The sequence below is a fragment of the Gorilla gorilla genome, chromosome 10 (genome assembly GCF_029281585.2).
Source record: "Gorilla gorilla gorilla isolate KB3781 chromosome 10, NHGRI_mGorGor1-v2.1_pri, whole genome shotgun sequence".
In the NCBI taxonomy this organism is placed as follows: Eukaryota; Metazoa; Chordata; class Mammalia; order Primates; family Hominidae; genus Gorilla; species Gorilla gorilla.
Genome location: NC_073234.2, coordinates 17,070,862 through 17,091,149, shown reverse-complemented (window position 1 = coordinate 17,091,149; position 20,288 = coordinate 17,070,862). Strand labels below are relative to the sequence as shown.

At 41.5% G+C, this 20,288-nt stretch overlaps 1 protein-coding gene across 23 annotated transcripts in view; it reads right to left on the bottom strand.

Annotated features, from left to right (window-relative positions):
• The window catches only part of ERC1 (ELKS/RAB6-interacting/CAST family member 1), a 519,708-nt gene that overhangs the window by 34,801 nt on the left and 464,619 nt on the right, over positions 1-20,288 (bottom strand). For 18 of the 23 annotated variants that reach the window (XM_063694551.1, XM_055357508.2, XM_055357510.2 and 15 more), the window contains one exon: positions 16,342-16,530. In XM_063694551.1, coding sequence (XP_063550621.1) covers positions 16,342-16,530 — 189 coding nt within the window. Of the gene's footprint in view, positions 1-16,341; positions 16,531-20,288 lie in introns of those variants that run through there. The other 5 variants (XM_055357516.2, XM_055357518.2, XM_055357519.2 and 2 more) reach the window with 1 other exon arrangement.

Genomic DNA, 20,288 nt, shown 5'->3' with positions numbered 1-20,288 from the left:
TAGTTTACTGATTTAAGTTTTTAAAAACTTTTTATTTTAAAATAATTTCAAAAGAACATCTTATACCAGAAGGTAAGGAAGTTTTCCAAGAGTAGTGGGCATATATTAGAAGGATGCGGGAAACATCTTGGAGAATTTGAGCACTGAAATAAATGCTTATAAAATATTATAACTCACTGAATAAAACAGAAATCTTTAAGTCTATTCTGGTATAGATTTCACCTGGATTCCTTAACTGCTAACATTTTACATTTGTCATATCATTCATTAATTAATTCTCTATCTTGATAAATACACATGTGTGTACACATCTGTCTCTATCTGTATCGTTATCTGTGTCTCTATCTATATCACTCTATGTATGTTTCCTGGTGTTAAATTCAGGTGATTGTTTGGCAGGAGTACCACCTGTGTTCTTCTCTGTGCATACGATGAAGAGGCACACATTGACGTGTCCCACTACTGGAGATGCTAACCTTAATCACTTGGTTTAGATGGTATGTGTCAGATTTTTCCAATGTAAATTAACTGTAAATACTTTGTGCTAATTAACTGACATACATTTTTGTGTGTTTGATGAGATACTTTCAGTCTATGCAAATAGTCTGTTCTTAGTCAACCTTCACCCGGTGTTTTCACATTCATTGATGATACCTGCCTAAATCAGTTACTACTATAATGGTGCCAAATGCAGATTCTCTAATCCCATAATTCCGTCTACATTATGCTGGCATTCAGCTACAGGGTGGAGTTTTCCTTTCTCCCCCATTTACTTGTTCATTCATTCATTCATTCATTCATTCATTCATTCACTTCTTTATACCATCACAGACTCAAAGATTTCTATTTTATTCAATAGAATATTGATTACTTCTAGTCCAGAGATCTGAAAGAAATTTCTCCCCCTGGGTCCTCATAAAAAGTCTAATTGTAAGCAACATCTTCAGCATCCTTTCATATATATAGCCATGAGGTTCAGAGATTTCTTTTTTTAAAAGAATCTCAGCAATATCATAATGTCAAAGTTCATTTCATAGAAACCATTTTCTAGGAGACCCTAAACTAAATATTGCTGCCCAAGTACTCAGAAACCTAATGTATTATTTGATATAGGAAATAAATTTTCAAGTCTTTAGAAAGATTAAGGCAATACTCCCTCTATATTAGTTGTTATAATCTGTTACTATCTTTACTTATTTTGATGCTCGAATTCCTCGAGATTTTCCCCATGTTGTTTTGATACATCCCCACCACTCTTGGAATGCTTCCTTACTTTCTGGTATAAAACTGTCTGGGATTATCATGTGCTTTCCCACACACAGCCCTAGACTCAGTCATTTCCCCAAAGAGCTCTGGTTCCTTCTGGTGGGAAAAGGCATCTAGACCAACATTTGAGTACTAAGTGAGCTCTCTGTTACTGGGTATCACTGCTTCCAGGTCCCTTCAGCAGATAAGGTTAGAAAATACATACATGCTTTGGGAAGCCAAGGTGGGTGGATCACCTGAGGTCAGGAGCTCAAGACCAGCCTGACCAACATGGAGGAACCCTGTCTCTACTAAAAATACAAAATTAGCCAGGCATGGTGGCGCATGCCTGTAATCCGATTCAGTTACTCGGGAGGCTGAGGCAGGAGAATCGCTTGAACCTGGGAGGTGGAGGTAGTGGTGAGCCAAGATCGTGCCATTGCATTTCAGCCTGGGCAACAAGAGCGAAACTCCATCTCAAAAAAAAAAAAAAAAAAAAAAAGAAAATACATACATGTGTATATGTGTATACATACACATATACACATATATAAACACACATACACACAGAGAAATCTAAATCTATTTATCTGTTAAAAACCATGAATTCATATCAATACCTCTAAAAACAGTCCAATACGATAGGGTTTGTGTTTACTCTTTCTGTATCTGGTACTCTTATCTCCTATAATAACAAATACACTATCCTCAATATATTAGCCCCTATATATTTACTCATTTGCTTGATCTCCTGGTATGTAACCAGTCTCTCAACCATGTGGGCCACCTTCTTGGCCCTGGCCTGCTATTTCCACTCATGCTAGCTGAATCCTCAGCCCTTGCCTCCCCAAAATGTTGGCCATTTGGGCTGGCTTCTTGGTCTCAGCATGACAGACACACCAGCTATGCTAGCAGAATCCATGGTCCTGCCAAATGCCCAGGGCATGATCCTGAGGACCAGCTCCACTACCAAATATGCCAACCATGCTGGTCAAACCCAGTGCCTTTGTCCTGCCAGTCATTTTGGCTATATCAGTTGAACACTTGGCACCAGCCTCACTGACCATGCCAGCTGATTCCTCAGCCACAATTAAGGGGAAGGGGCAGATTGACTAACTTTTTTTTCTTTTTCTTTTTCTTTTTTTGAGACAGGGTCTCGCTCTGTGGCTCAGGCTGGAGGGCAGTGGTGCTATCTTGGCTCACTGCAGCCTCAACCTGCTGGGCTCAAGTGACCCTCCCACTTCAGCCACCCAAGTAGCTAGGACCACAGGCATGCACCACCATACTTGGCTAATTTTTTTTTTCCTTTTTCGATTAACTTTTAAAGTGTATGACTCTATACTTGAACACTGAATAGCTACATTCTGGTATCTGTCAAAGACTAGATCCTAAACATATTGCTGCTTAATGTATAAAAAAATGGTTGAGACAACTAATATTTAGAGTACTGCCTAAATCTTTCCAAAGACTTGAAAATTTATTCCCAATATTAAATAATATATTAGATATCTGAGTAGCAATATTTACAGTCTCCTAGAAAATGGTTTTTATGAGATGAACTTTGGCCTTATTATATTGCTGAGATGTTTCTTAAAAAAAGAAGTCTTCTGAACCTCACGGCTGTACATATGGAAGGATGCTGAAGATGTTGCTTACGATCAGATTCTTTATGAGGACCCATGAGGGAGGAATTTCTTTTTCTGTTTCTGTTTTAATATCGTGGGGTACTATAAACTGCATACTACAGACATGTCACTTAATGGTGGGGATACATTCTGAGAAATGCATCGTCAGGAGGTCTTGTTGTGGGAACATCACAGACTGACTTACACAGACCTAGGTGGTATAGCTGCTACACACCGAGGATGTCTGGTACAGCCTATTGCTCCTAGACTACAAACCTGTACAGCATGTGACTGTACTGCGTACTGTAGGCAACTGGAACACAGTGGTATTTCTGGATCCAAACATATCTAAACATAGACAAGGTACAGTAAAAATATGGTCTTATCATCTTACGGGAGCACTGTGGAACATGGGGTCCGTCATCGACTGAAATATTGTTATGTAGCACATGACAATAATTAAATCTCTGACAGTGCCTGCGAGCTCACTCCTGGCTTCACCTTATTTTTTCTCTCTTCATTTTCTCTAGATTATTAGAATTATGGGGATGGGAATGCAAGAGAACACAGTTCTTCTGGTGATTCTGAGGGCCCCACCCTCTCTGAGAGCTGCCACCCTCTTTGAGAAGTACAGCTCCAGAACCACTCACTGCATCTGGAGTACTGTGAGACTCAGACCCGAGCTTCTGCTTGCTTATTTCATCTTCTGATGTGTGCTCCCCCTTGGCCTTACATTACAACAATATTATAAATATAACTTCCAATTTTATATAATTCAAAAGAAGTAAAAAACATAACATGAACTAGATAAGAAAATTACCTTGAAGAGATAAAATAATGGCTGTTCTTTCATGTATACAAGATATTTAGAAATAATATCTTCTTGGTCATAGGGTGTCTCAAATCTGACCTGACCCAAGTTTACTTAGCTGCTGGAACTTGACAAGATTGCAGCTAGGGGTAAGGTGGCCCTGAATTCATTATTTCAACAACATACGCTTGGTAGAATCTACAGACAGGAAACCCAAAGAAACAGAAACCAAATACTTAAGCCTTCAAAAAATACCTGCAAACCAAAATATTTAAAGTGTGTAGAATTAACTACATATAGTTAGCCAAAACCAAATCTATTTAATCAGACTATCTGACTTTGGCCAGTTGGTGTAAAATCACGATACATAAAATTTCTTCAAATTAGGATACTTTGACTGCAGAACAATATTACGCCCCAAATCGGTCACCACGTTCACTTTATAACTACATGAGCCATTGCACTGGTGACAAATTGCAAAGTTGAAGTTTACTGTTGCAGGGAAATTGTGTTACACAGCACAGTGGTGAATGAATAAGAGAGCCATAGGAGGCCCATAAATGTTTCCTCACCTCATTGGAAAGCTGAACACAGTCACTTGCAGCTATGAGAAAGATCACATACGTGAGTGTGGTCTTTCCAATATCTGCACCTGTGGATATCGAACTTTCCCACTCCGTCGCATCTTTTGAAACTAAGGAATTAATGTGTAGCACATGTTCGGTACCGCCTTTTAAAATCACACACAGTGTTTATGTAAAACTCACTGTTACCCCTCTCAAAGGAAGCAGGACTCAAATCCTTGAGTTCTATGAAAAAGTTTGAAATTTTGAAAATGAAAAACAGTTCGCATTTATATACAAGGGAAAGGCGACTTGTCAAAAATGTTCTCATTGAAGTTTTCTCACAATTTTCATGGAGTTTCTTAAGAGCCACTAACGCAACTCCCTGAGTAGATGTTAGTTCTACGTGAGCTAATGTCAGTGCTGGATTCACGGAGGCACTAACAAGGCTTCCTGTCCCACAGACGGCGACAGGGCTTGGCGGTGCAACCAGCGCATCTTATATATGAGGAGAAGTTCTAAGCGCAGTGCAGAACCCCTGGACCTGGAATTTCAGTGATCAGCGATTCTGAAAGCTAAGTAACAGTGGTCAGATACGGGAGCATCCTAAAGTAAACAGAGAAGATGCTGAAATCTAAAACTGAACTTGAGAGGCCAGGAAGGGGGTTGGGGCATGCTCAAGAGAGGCTGATTAGTGGGTTAAAATATAGTTAGATAGAAGTAAGACCTAGTGTTCCACAGATCAGTAGGGTGACTATAGTTAATGTTAATCTGTTGTACATTTTATGAAGATTAGAAGAGAATTTCAAGGTTCCTAGCATTAAGAAAGGAAAGTATTTAAGATGATAGATATCCCAATTATTATTTATCTTCACACAGCATATGAATGTATCAAATTATCCATACTCCAAAAATATGTATTTCTATTGCGTATCAATTTAAAAAACTCCTGAATTTAATAAAACCTTTTTCTTAGTGCTAGGTCAAGACACTTCGTACCATAATAGCGTTCCACCTTGACATTACCTCAATCTATTTCCTTTAAAGAAGGCTTCTTTAGGGCTTAGACCACTAAAAAATGGTCTAAGAATCACCCTCTCTGAAAAATGTCAAGAATATGTTTTCTTCTATTATCAAACGACTAGAGGGCCTGAGTTCAGTAAGTAATAATGAACTGACAGCCTAAGTAGTATGAGACCATATATTTTAAATTTATATCACACTCAACAGTATTGTACATTGTTTATGGAAACATATATGTATTAAAAAGCTAAAAATATGGACTGTAAAAATGCACACCAATTTAGGACGGTGGCTGTGCCACTGTAGTTGAAAAAAGAAAAATATAGCTGAGAAGAGATACAAAGAAGACTTTAATTATTATTAGAGGCAGGAAAAAACACAGTGTTTTTCCTAATCTCACAGAGTCGGCACAACTCTTCTGACCCAGATTCTCCAGCAGACACCAACTGGGTGTCCCAGAATTTAATTCTGATACTAGTTACCTGGAGACAGTGTCAGACTTCACAGATTAAGGGCTCAGTCCCACAATATCCACCCTCCAGCTTCAGACGCCAATCACAGGTTGTGACCTGTGCTTCTGACTGACCAGCTATAAACCGGAGTTCTCAGGATCCCTTCCTCGGATTAGGTTAATTTAATAGAATGGCTTATGGGACTTGGGGAAACACTTTACTCATGTTTACCCATTTATTACAAAGGATATTTCAAAGGATAACACAAATGAACCGGCAGATGAAGAGATGCATAGGGCAAGGCATGTGGAGAGGGGTGTGGAGCTTCTGTGACCTCTCTGGGCACCCCCAGCACCTCTGTTGTGTTCGGCTGGCTATCTGGAACCCATCTGGACACTATCTTTTAGAGTGTTACGGAAGATTCATTAAGTAGGCATGATTAATTACATCATTGGCCATGGGCAATCAACTCAACCTGCAGCTCCCCTCCTCTCTCTAGAGGCTGGGGTGTGGGCTGGAGAGTCCCAACCATCTATCACAGGGTTGGTTCCCTTGGCAACCAGTCTCCATCCAGAGCTCCCAGCCACCAGTCATCTATTAGCATTAAAAAAACAAACACGCATCACTCAGGGGATTCCAAGAATTTCAGGGGCTGTGTATAAGGAACTAGGGACCGAGACCAAATGTATATTTCTTATTATATCACAATATCATACTATATTTCGCATTAAAAAGGATCTGAAGCAGATAGGACAAAGTAATATTTGTTAATTCTGGGTATAAAGGTAATGTTATATTAATCTCTATATTTTTCCAAATGTTTGAAATATTTCATTAAAATTAATTTGATACAATCACACACAATAAAGAAAAAAGCCTGGGGACAAAAATAGAAATTACGTATAATATAATGTAAAAAATGGTAAGACAAGGTTTTCACAGAGGAAACTTTCTTCTGGAATCCTCTGCAAATAATTTTTTGTGACTCCTAAAATATGCATGTTTAAGATTGCTTTCTTCGATCACAACATGGACACAGAATGACAGGGAGCTTGACATCAAGAAAGCCCGGAAGTGAGAAGACATAAGGCCAAATTTTCCATGCTCAACATTTTAGAACAAGGGAAAAGCTGTGTGCTTCTGGGGGTAGGGCAGCAACCTTCACGGCCTCTATTCCTAGGCTAGAGAATTGGTACAAAATCTACCCTACCTCTTGTGCTGACATTAGGCAAAAGCAAACTGTTGCCAGGAAGGAGACAGGGAGTCCAGTAGGACCCCAAATTATGAACGGATTCAAACTAGAAGTCTGCTGCTACTGGGGAAGGGGTAGGAAATCAGCCGACAGTCTGGACCTGTGCTGAGTAGAGGGGAGATGTTGTCTGTCATTGGGGGTGGGACAGAAGTACCAAGACCAAGACTGGAGCAGGAAAATGAAGAAGCCACTCCTGCCCGACCCTGAGTCTTCACTGAGTAACAAGAACAGTCTACTGCTTAGAGAAGAACAAGAGCATGGAGAGAGGCCCTCTGCGGTGCAGGCATGAAGGACATGCTGAAAGCTGAGAGAGAAGCATGAAACAGAAACATCGGCACCCTAGAGCTCACATTAAACGTATGAAAGTGGCAATCCACCACTGAAAATCTCAAGGCCTGTGGCACCATGAAGGTAACTAGAGTGGAAAGAAGCCCAAACCCAGCTCGATTAGTGAGTTATTTGATTCAGTCCCCAATGCTAATGGCCTGACAGAAGAAGAGGAAAGTATATTTCCAGACAAGTTTTATTTACCTTGGTTTCCACTGTTCTTTTTACTTAGACTATTTAACATTTAATAAAAAATTATGACACACACACAAAAAGAAAGTGAACTGAAGTACAGATCAATATAAATTATCCGAACTAATAACAGAAAACTTCAAGTATAATAAGAAAATATAGAAAACAAAACACAACAGAAATCCAAGAGATATGGGACAATATCAAATGATCTAACAAATACATAATGGTAGTTACAAAGGAGAAGAGAGAAGTGGGCAGAAGATATATCTGAAGAGATAATGGCCAAGAATTTTCCAAAATTAATGTAAGACAACAAAACACAGATCCAGAGAAGGGGCTCAGAGAATTCCAAACAAGATAGATATACAGATAAACACAACTAGGTACATTATCATCAAATGGTTGAAAACTAAAGATAAAGAGAATATTTTGAAAGCCTCCGGAGAAAAAAGAACATGGTATATCAACCAACCAACCAACCCACTCACCCCAAAACAAAGCTACGTGAATATAGCAGACCTCAACAGAAACTATACAAGCCAAAAGAAAATGGAACCACACCTTAAAAGTATTAAATGAAAGAGGAAAAAAAAAATCCCTGTCAATCAAGAAATCTGTGACCAGAGAACATCTCAAAAACAAGGTGTACAGTTTTCTAGGGCTGCCATAACAAAATACCAGTCTGGGTGGCTTAAACAACAGAAGTTAATTTTCTCACAGTTCTGGAAGCCAGAAATCCAACATCAAAGTATTAGCAGGTTTCATTTCTTCTGAGGCCTCTCTCTCCTTGGCTTACAGATGGCCACCTTCTTGCTTTGCCCGTATGTGGTATTTTCCTGTGTGTGTGTACCCTGGCGTGTCTCTTAAAAGGAAATCAGTTACAATGGATGAGGGTTCACCCTAATGGCCTCATTTTAACTTAATTATCTCTTTAAAGGTCTTATCTCTAAATACAGTCGTCACACTTTGAGGTACTGAGGGTTAAGACTTCAACATAGGAATTTTAGGAGGGGGGACACAATTCTGGCCATAACAGAAGTTGATAAAAATACACTCCTTCATACAAATAAAACATAGAATTAATTACCAGCAGATGTGTACTACAAGACATTTAAGAGGAAGTTCTTTTTTAAAATTTATTTTTAATTTATTTTTAATTTTCTGAAACAGGGTCTCATTCTGCAGCCCAGGTTGGAGTGCAGTGGCGTGATCACAGCTCACTGCAATCTTGAACTCCCGAGCTAAAGTGATTCTCCCACCTGGGCCTCCCGAGTAGGTGGGACTGCAGGCACACACCATTGTATCCAGCTAATTTTTTAAATTTAAATTTAAATTTTTGTAGAGATAAGGGTTTCACCGTTGTCCAGGCTAGTCTTGAACTCCTGGCCTCAAGCAATCCTCCTGCTTTGGCCTCCAAAAGTGCTGGGATTACAGGCATGAGCCACTGCTCTCAGCCTCAGTAAGTTCTTTAGAGAGAAGGAATATGATGACAGATGGAAATTCAGACATACACAGATAAAAAACAAAGATTTTTGAAAATGGTAAACATATGAGAAAGATTTTATTTTATAATCTTAACCTCTATAAAATATAAATGATTAAAATAGACAAATGGGACTTCCTGAAAATAAAAAAACATGTGCATCGAAAGACACTATTACCACAGTAACAGTGAGAAGGTAACCACAGAACGGGAGAAAATATTTGCAAATCGTCTATCTGATTAGGGATAACTATCTAACTATGTAGAGAACTTCTAAAACTCAGTAACAACAACAACAATAGAAAACCTGATTTAAAAACAGGCTGAGAACTTGAATAGATATTTCTCCAAAGAAAAAACAGAAATGGCCAAGAAGCACATGAAGAGATGCTCAACCTCATGAATCATTAGGGAAACGCAAATCAAAACTAGGTGATGCCACCTTACACCCATTAGGGTGGCTACTATTTAAAAAACACACCAAAGACTACAAAATAACAAGTGTTGGCCGGGACATGGAGAAACTGGAACGCTTGTGTACCGCTGGTGGGAATGCCAGTTGGTACAGCCGCTGTGGAAAACAGTACGGTGGTTCCTCAAAAAATTGGAAATAGGGTTAACTCATAGTCCAGCAATTTCTCTTCTTTTGATTTTATACCAAAAGAACGGAAAGCACGGTCTCGAAAAGGTATTTATACACCCGTGTTCACGGCAGCACTATTCATGAGAGCTAAAATGTGGAAGCAGCCGAGTGTTCATCAATGGAGGAATGAATAAGGAAAATGTGGTATATAAAACAGTAGCCTTAAAAAGGAACAAAATTCTGACACAGAATTTCCTTAAACGAGGTACAACACAGACGAACCTTGCTACATGAAATACGTCAGTCACAAAACGACAAATACTGCATGATTCCATTTATACGAAATCCTTAGAGGAGTAAAATCAGAAGGCAGATGGAATAGTGGGGCAAGGGAGAATGGGGAGTTACTGTTTAACAGGTATGGAGTTTCAGTTCTGCAAGATGAAAAGAGCTACAGAGATAGATGGTGGTGACAGTTTACGTTATGAATATAACACTGAACTGTACACGTAAAAATTTTTAAGATGGTAAAATTTATGTTGTGTATGTTTTAGCACAATAAGCAATAGAAAAAAGATAACTGATTTAAAGCAAAAACAGTAACAATGTACTATGGGGTTTATAATATATGGAGGAATAAAATGTATGCCAATGATAGCATAAAGTTTGAGACAAAGGAAATAGAAGTATACTATTGGCAGATTCCGATACTATACCTGAAGTGGTATATTATATTTTCAAAATTTGACTATGATAAGCTAAAACTGTACACTGTAAACCACAGAGTAATCACTTAAAAGGGGTGGGGAGTTGAGCTTTAAGCCACTAGTGGAAATAAAATAACAAAAAAAAATTACTTTAAAAGAAAACAAAAACAGAGGAAAAAAATAGATGAAACAAATAAAGATGATAGGTTTAACTTTACTGTGTCAATAATTATATCAGATGCAAATATCCTAAACACTTTAATCAGAAGACAATTACTGATTTGATATATGTTCTCTACAAGAAACCCACCTTAAATAGAAAGACATAGTGTGTCAGCCCATTCTCACGCTGCTATGAAGAAATACCCGAGACTGGGTAATTATTAAAGAGGTTTAATTGACTCACACTTCTGCATGGCTGGGGAGGCCTCCGGAAACTTGCAATCATGGTGGCAGGAGACAGAAGTGCCAGGCAAAGGCGGAAAAGACCCTTATAAAGCCATCAAATCTCATGAGAAGCCACCCACTATCATGAGAACAGCATGGTGGGTAACAACCTCCATGATTCTATTACCTCCCACTGGGTGCCTCCCATGACACGTGGGGATGATGGGAACTACAATTTAAGATGAGATTTGGGTGGGGACACAGCCAAACCATACCATTCCGCCCCTGGCCCCTCCCAAATCTCATGTCCTCACATTTCAAAACACAATCATGCCTTCCCAACAGTCCCCCAGCATTAACCCAAAAGTCCAAGTCCAAAGTCTCATATGAGGCGAGGCAAGTCCCTTCTGTCTATAAGCCTGTAAAATCAAAAGCAAGTTAGTTACTTCCTAGATACAATGAGGGTACAGGCATTGGGTGAATACACCTGTTCCAAATGGGAGAAATTGGCCAAAACGAAGAGGCTACAGGCCCCAGGCAAGTATGAAATCCAATAGGGCAGTCATTAAACCTTAAAGTTCCAGAATGATCTCCTTTAACTCCACGTCTCACATCCAGGTCACGCTGATGCAACAGGTGGGCTCTCAGGGCCGTGGGCAGCTCTGCCCCTGTGGCTCTACAGGGCACAGGCCCCTCCCAGCTGCTTTCATGGGCTGACACTGAGTGCCTACAGCTTTTCCCGGTGCATGGTGCAAACCAGTGGTGGATCTACTGTTCTGGGGTCTGGAGGACGGTGGCCTTCTTCTCAGACCTCCACTAGGCAGTGCCCCAGTGGGGACTGTGTAGGGGCTCTGACCCTACATTTCCCTTCTGCACTGCCCTAGCATTGAAAAAGACAGACAAAGTTCTTGTCCTGTCCTCATGGCGGTGGTGTTGGTGGCAGCATGGTGGCAGTGAAATGCATTGGAGATATGAGGTGAAAAATGCAAATGTCAGGAGCAGAAGGCTCTGCATCACAAAAACAAAACTGCAAAACTATAAACAAAACACGCACACAAAATAAACCTATATGCATATTTGGCAGTGACTCACATCTTCTGTTTCTTGGCCGTTAAAGCTGAAGTCAAACTCTGATCACAATACTTTCACAGGCAAGTCATTTTGTATTGTTAGACAGCCTACATTACTTCCTTAAATTCTTACTTGGGGTAAGGAAGCACGAAACGGGTTGGTTTCTCCACCAACCTTCAGAAGCTATGAAGAAGCTTATAGTAGGGGTGGTTAGTTACTGTATTCCTCTGTAGATGACCCAGGTCTCTGGTTTCGCAGGGACTACTGGGGAGAATACAATTTCACACATCTCAAACGGTAACTTCAGTAACTGAAGTACATTCTCAATTAAAGGGAAACATGACAATATTAACAGAAGTCATGTGTGTGAGCACAATTGTTTTGATGAGTGCAGTAGCTTGACTGTAACACAATCTGCAATGGGAAGTCTATTAATCAGGTTTCATTCACTCAAAACTTGCTGAAAAATCCTTAGTTTTTGAAATTTTCTATCTTGGTATCACTCTGAAGATTTTTTTTTCCCCTTAGTAAGATTGAGTTAAGTCCGTCTAGGCATACTGAAAATACAGGACTGAGCAAAAATATCTTTTCCATTTCAAAGACAAGCTGGGCAGGCATGGTCACTCATTCCTGTAATCCTAGCACTTTGGGAGGCCAAGGCAGGGGGTCTGCCTGAGCTCAGGAGTTCGAGACCAGACTGGGCAACATGGTGAAACCCCATTTCTACTAAAATACAAAAAATCAGCTGCGCACGGTGACGTGCGCCTGTAGTTCCAGCTATTCAGGAGGCTGAGGCACGAGAATTGCTTGAACCTGAGAGGTGGAGGTGGAGGTGAGCTGAGATCGTGCCACTGCACTCCAGCCTGGGTGACAGAGCGAGACTCTGTCTCCAAAACAAAAACAAAAACAAAAACAAAAACAAAAACAAAACCAAAACAAAGACGACAAACTGTTTTACAAAGGAATAATTTAATGCCAGTTAAACTTTAATACATTAATAAGCACTGGGTTTTTGTTGTTGTTGTTGTTGTTGTTTGTTTGTTTTTGAGACGGGGTCTCGCTCTGCCACCCAGGCTGGAGTACAGTGGCACGATCTCAGCTCATTGCAGCCACGACTGCCCGGGCTCAAGCCATCCTCCCACCTTAACTACCTGAGCAGCTGGGACTACAGGTGCGTGACACCATGTCTGGATAATTTTAATTATTTTTAAAGACGAGGTCTCGCTATGTTGCCCAGGCTGGTTTTGAACTCCTGGGCTCAAGGGATTCACCCACCTCAGCCTCCCAAAATGCCGGGATTACAGGTGGGAGCCACTGTGCCCAGTAGCACTGCTTTTAAGAAGCATCGTTTTTCTGCAAAATTCTGAAGCAAAAGTCTCTAAAATGAATAGCCATGTGCCTTGTTTCCAATGAGCTTTTGGTTGCACTGTAGTTGTGTATGTATTTATTTCCATTACATTTTACTATATGGTTATCAATATCAAAAAGAGCTATTAGGAATTGAATTTAATACTGTCCTTTTTTTTCTTTTTTTTTTCGTTTTAGAGACAGGGTCTCACTTTGTCACCACCCAGGCTGGAGCACGGTGGCACAATCATGGCTCACTGTAACCCTGAACTCCTGGGCTCAAGCAATCCTCCTGCCTCAGCCTCCTGAATAGCTGGGACTACAGGTGTGAGCCACAGCACCTCGCTGAATTTAATACTGTTCTTTAAATTTTTTTCCTCTTTCAAGAAAGAAAGAAATTAAAATTCCTATGGCAACATGCTAAATTTGAGAAGTAGGCCTTATCTTTACACATCAAACAAATGATGGATAACTAGTTAGGCTGTGAAATATGTCTGTGTACTATTAGGCAATATCCACATCATGGGAAAGTAAGTACAGCTCTAAGGCTCACCAGTTTGCATTTCTTGACTTGTGGGTTTTCACTGTCATGTTTAATATCACGCCACAGGAAGTTCTGTATTAAATACAATTTACCTTCACACACGAGTAAACAAACAATATTTAAGAAAGTATTTAGCTAGAAATAGTAAGTAGCTTCAAAGTTCTGATGAAGAGTTTTAGTAAGTTTACACCACCTGTGCCTTTCTTTAGCCTTCTGTTGGTATGATTGAATTTATATGAGGTAAGGAATATCACTGACTTCTATCAGTAAACTAGGAGCAAAAGGAGCTTTAAGTTAATATTTCAAAAACTGACCTATTTTTCTCTTTTTCTGTTTCTATGTCTCAATGTTTATTCACTTTTTCTTTCCTTCACTTTCCATGTCTGTACTGTATGCCTGTTCTCATCCTGTCTTCTGTTTCTTTTATTCCTGATTTGTTGTCTCCAGGCTAGCCTTACCCTGTCTTTTACTGCATTAAAAATCACAACATGTAAAAAAGAGAATCACTGGATTTTTACAAGTGACAGCAAACAGAAAATGTCGTCTAGGGAGTACTATAGATGGAATGTTTACCCTCCTCCCCTCGATTCATATGGTGAAATCCCAGCCCCCAACGTGATGGTATTAGGAGGTGGGCCTTTGGGAGGTGATTAGGTCATGAGGTCAGCAGCATGTGACAGGACACAAGGAACCAGAAACCAACCATGCTGGGGCCCTGATCTGGGACTTCCGGCCTCCAGAACTGAAAGCAATAAATGTCTGCTGTTAATAAGCCACCCTGTCTGTGTTACTTTGTTGTAGCTACCTGAATGGTCTAAGACATGGGATTAACCTCAACTACTCAGACTTTCCTTCAGTGGCTGCCGCTTCACGGAATAACCTATGGCAATGTTAACAGATCGTCCTTAGCCTGCTCCCTTATAAATCAGCCCTTTCAGATACTTGAGTAAGTTACACTGAGCCAAGAATCGTACTTCCTTCAAAAGGTAATTCCAAATATCTGTTCAAGACTATTCATTGCCAAGAAACTTGAATCTAAGAGGAAAATGGTGGTTACCAGGAGCTGGAAAGATGTTGCTGAAAGGTTACAAAATATCAATTAGACAGGAGGATTAAGTTCAAGAGATCTAGTGTACAATTGGCCAGGCGCGGTGAATCACACCTGTAATCCCACCACCTTGGGAGGCCGAGGTGGGCGCATCACTTGAGGTCAGGAGTTCGAGACCAGCCTCGCCAGCTTGGTGAAACCCCATCTCTACTGAAAATACAAAAAACTAGCCAGGCGTGTTAGCACGCGCCTGTAGTCCCAGCTACCCGGAAGGCTGAGGCAGGAGAATGGCTTGAACCCGGGAGGTGGAAGTTGCAGTGAGCTGAGATCGTACCATTGCACTCCAGCCTGGGCAACAGAGTAAGACTTCATCTCAAAAAAAAAAAAAAAAAATCTACTGTACGACATGCTGACTATACTTTATAACAATGTATTGCTGAGAGTAGATTTTAAAGTGTTTTCACCACACACACACAAAAATGGAAAGTATGTGAGGGAATGCATATGTCAGTTAGCTCTATTTAGCCATTCCACAATGTACACATATTTCAAAATTACATGTTGTACATGAGAAACATACATTTTTAATTGGTGAATTAAAAAATAAAACAGTAAAAAATCAATTAAAAATCAGTTTAAAAATGATATCTGGAAACCCCTCCCCACCCCCAAATCTTGAATCTAAACATGGAATTCCCCAAGGTAGCTCCCACTGCATGAACCTACACAGCAACGGGATTCCCCAAGGTAGCCCCCACTGCATCAACCTACGCGGCAACTGGATTCCCCAAGGCAGCCCCCACTGCATCAACCTACGCGGCAACTGGACTCCCCAAGGTAGCCCCCACTGCATCAACCTACGCGGCAACTGGATTCCCCAAGGTAGCCCCCACTGCATCAACCTACGTGGCAACTGGATTCCCCAAGGCATCCCCCACTGCATCAACCTACGCGGCAACTGGATTCCCCAAGGCATCCCCCACTGCATCAACCTACGCGGCAACTGGATTCCCCAAGGCATCCCCCACTGCATCAACCTACGCGGCAACTGGATTCCCCAAGGCATCCCCCACTGCATCAACCTACGCGGCAACTGGATTCCCCAAGGCATCCCCCACTGCATCAACCTACGCGGCAACTGGATTCCCCAAGGCATCCCCCACTGCATCAACCTACGCGGCAACTGGATTCCCCAAGGCAGCCCCCACTGCATCAACCTACGCGGCAACTGGATTCCCCAAGGCCGCCCCCACTGCATCAACCTACGCGGCAACTGGATTCCCCAAGGCAGCCCCCACTGCATCAATCTACACGGCAACTGGATTCCCCAAGGTAGCCCCCACTGCATCAACCTACGCGGCAACTGGATTCCCCAAGGTAGCCCCCACTGCATCAACCTACGCGGCAACTGGATTCCCCAAGGTAGCCCCCACTGCATCAATCTACGCGGCAACTGGATTCCCCAAGGTAGCCCCCACTGCATCAACCTACGTGGCAACTGGATTCCCCAAGGTAGCCCCAACTGCATCAACCTACACGGCAACTGGATTCCCCAAGGTAGCCCCCACTGCATCAACCTACACGGCAACTGGATTCCCCAAGGTAGCCCCCACTGCATCAACCTACACAGCAACTGGATTTTCACAGGCTCTTTTCAAAGTTTGAGTGAGAGGCTCACCTGCCCCCGGGTCATCTTCTGCAGCTCATTCTCCCAAGCCGCCTGGTCATCGTCCAAGTTATAGGAAGCTGGTGGAGTGAGTCCACGGAGGATCAGGGGGTCTCGGTCATGGCAGAGGGCTGTCAGGTGTCCAATGTACAACTTTAATTTACTTCTATTTTGGTCAAGTTCTAAGAGGGGCTGGATGATCTAAGGCAAAAATAAAATAAAATAAAATAAAATGAGGAAAGTCAAGGTCAGTCTGAAATGAGAGGTTCAAATATTCTTTATGCTTTCCAAGTCAAAGAAAATTGACCAAAGACTAAAGCTCTTCTAATCACTACTGAAATCTTCAGGATTACAGAAACATTTTCACATACTGTCACACATTTACGCTGTCACACCCAGCCGCCCTTCTGGGAGACAGGAAGAGAATGCTGGCTTAATATATCCACACCAGACGGATAGCTCTGTATTGAGGCAGGGATTAAGCACAGGACTAACTTGTTTTTACAGAGATGCTATTCCTGATACAGAAAGACTCCAGTTACCTCACGATTTCTCTTTTCACTTATTTATGAGTAGATTACAAAAAACTGCTAGTGAAACTGCTCATCTGAAAGCCTGGACTACATATACTTCAAGTGTTCCTCCACCTCCTGGAATGGAAGAAAAATTCTGCCTCTGGAGAAAGTGCATGTTTTTCTTGGCCAAGAGATGTGATGAGGGAACTCATTATGAATTCTGTCTCATCCTGGCTTATGCTCCTCTCATTTATTTCACAGAAGTTATCCGATATTCTTCTGAACCAGTGACTGATAAATCCCTATATAACACCAAACACCTGACTCACAGCCAAGCACTCTGAAATTCTTAGTTGTAACATTGGTTCTGTGTTTTTCTTAAGTAACAGACTTGCTCTACGTTTTTTCTTTTCTCATTCCTTTCCCCTGCTTGAACAGCTACTCCTTTGATTCCTTCTGGAAGCACACTAAATGACTGATGACTCCTGCCCCAGGATTTCATTTGGCAGCTCTCGTGACAATAGTCTGGCCAGGTATTTGGTAGCTGGTCAAAGCCTGGAGTGCTGAGGAAGAGAGTGGGGCCAGACCTCACATCACAGAACACTGAAGCATTAGAGCAGCCCCTGCTTGACACACAGCAGCTGTGAGCACTGCGAAGCACCGCCAAAACGCTGGCAGTTCTCAGTGTGTTCCCAGGGCTCACACAGCAGGTCTGCACCTGTTGCATGTCACCGGCCTGGCAACTTTCATGAACAGGACACCTCTGGCCTAACTAATGAATTGGGAGCTCAATAATCTTCAAGTCAACAGAAGCAAGGCCTGGTATTACTTTCCACAGTAACACTGATTCCTCCTTGGACCCCCTCAGAGGACTGCTCCTGCCACCTTCCTTTATTTCTTTTTAAACAAGAGTTTTTTAAGAAATATTACTCCAAAAAATTGGGGAAAAAAGAAAAATATAAAGGAAATAGGACTTTTGCATACACTTCCATCAAGTAGTAATCATTTGGCCGGGCGTGGTGGCTCATGCCTGTAATACCAGCACTTTGGGAGGCCGAGGAGGGCAGATCATGAGATCAGGAGATCGAGACCATCCTGGCTAACATGGTGAAACCCCGTTTCCACTAAAAATACAACAAATTAACTGGGCGGGTGCCTGTAGTACCAGCTACTCGGGAGGCAGAGGCAGGAGAATGGTGTGAACCCAGGAGGTGGAGCTTGCAGTGAGCCGAGATCACACCACTGCACTCCAGCCTGAGCGACAGAGCGAGACTCTGTCTCAAAAAAATAAAAAAAAAATAAAAAAGAATCATTTGTAACATTTTGGAAATTTTCCTGCCAAATCTTTTAATAGATTTATATAAAACAGCTTCTAACAGTATCATACCTCACATTTGGCTTGATACATTATCTACTTAACATTATATTGTGAGTACTGTTCACTACATTATATATGACTGAAACTATGTTTTTCATGGCTGCATAATACATATAGCACATTTCCTTTGTTTCTAATACTATTTCCAGGAAATAATTAAAGGAGAATAAAGAGCAAGGGCTTAGTGGCTAAAACAATCTTCAGCTTACTAAAAAGATCAGAGTTCAGTTTAGGCCTATACAGTATATTACACAGAAGCTGGAGCCTGGCTAGACAAACCAGAGAAAATTAATCAATTTAGCATTACTTTTGTTTTTAAAATTCTCTCTCTCTCTCTAAGGATAAACGATAAACACCAAAGTGCTGCTGTGGAAGGCTGCTGGGCTCTGTAAGAGACTCCTAATCAGCAGGTTTACGGTACCAGTTCTGGGCTGGAATTTCCTACCTATGACAGGAATGTCAACACAGCCAGTCACAGAAGGAAGACAGTGTTTCAATTAAGTAGAGAATTTAGAGTGGGGGAGCTGGATAGTTTTTTGCAAACAATACCAACTTTTCAAAAATATTGTATTTTATTTCTGGGCATACATGTATACTTGTGGTCGGGCATGGTGGATCATGCCTGTAAACTCAGCACTTTGGGAGGCCAAGGTGGGCAGATGACTTGAGGTCAGGATTTCGAGAGCAGCCTGGCCAACATGCTGAAACCTTGTCTCTACTAAAAATACAAAAATTAGGCGGGCGTGGTGGCGTGCGCCTGTAATCCCAGCTACGTGGGAGGCTGAGGCCGGAGAATCGCTTGAACCTGGGAAGCAGAGGCTGCAGTGAGCAGACATCACACCACTGCACTCCAGCCTGGGCGACAGAGTGAGACTCTGTCTCAAAACAACAACAACAACAAAAAGTATACTCATTGTGGAAAATTTACAAAGGATTCCAAGCGCAGTCTTCAAAGGTAAAATTACTTTAAATGCAAGCACACTCTGTGCGCCAATGACGAAACCGTCTCATCACGGTTCTATTACTACATCCCCATGATGCCAAGTAACATATCCCTATCTCATTCCTCATTTTTTAAAAGCTTGGTTTTCTCTATCTTCTTTCACGAATACATTGATTTAAAAAAATCACCTTTGGGATTTTCACTGGATTTGTGCAATTTATTCCCATTCTTTTGGTGCACACACGCATGTTTGTGGGTATAGAGCTGCCATCACAAATGCCACATCTGGGCTGCAAAGGCTGAAAGAGCTGCTTATCTTAGGTAATTACTTTTGACTGACAAAACTGGCAGAAAAAAGTATGACCACGAAGAAAGGGGACAATGTGATAAATGGTCATATTGAGAAGGTCAAATTCCTTATAGTAAAACGGAATTTAAAAAGATATTATTAGCTCACTCCTACAACTACTATGACTGCGGACGCTGACTTTTTAGATCCTTATTCTTAATAAACAATACATTTCAGCCGGGCACGGTGGCTCACACCTGTAATCCCAGCACTTTGTGAGGCTGAGGCGGGTAGATCACTTGAGGTCAGGAGTTCGAGACCAGCTGGCCAATATGGTGAAACCCCCATCTCTACTAAAAAAATACAAAAATCAGCCAGGCATGGTGGCGCATGCCTGTAATCCCAGCTACTTGGGAGGCTGGGGCAGGAGAATCGCTTGAACCTGAAAAGGCGAGGTTGCAGTGAGCCAAGATCGCACCGTTGCACTCCAGGCTGGGCGTTGCAGCGAGATCTGTCTCAAAAAAAAAAAAAAAAAAATTTCAAACCGATTTAAATGCATTTTATGCTGATGGTTAATTGATTAAATAAACATGATGGCATCTGGTATTCTGAAAAATTTCAGAGTCCAATCAAAAACTTAAAAAATAAGGCTGAGGTCAGGTGTGGTGGCTCATGCCTGTAATTCCAGCACTTTGGGAGGGCGAGGTGGGTGGATCACTTGGGGTCAGGAGTTCGAGAGCAGTCTGGCCAACACAGTGAAACCTTGTCTCTACTAAAAATATGAAAAGTAGCTGGATGTGGTGCGCACCTGTAGTCTCAGCTACTCAGCAGGCT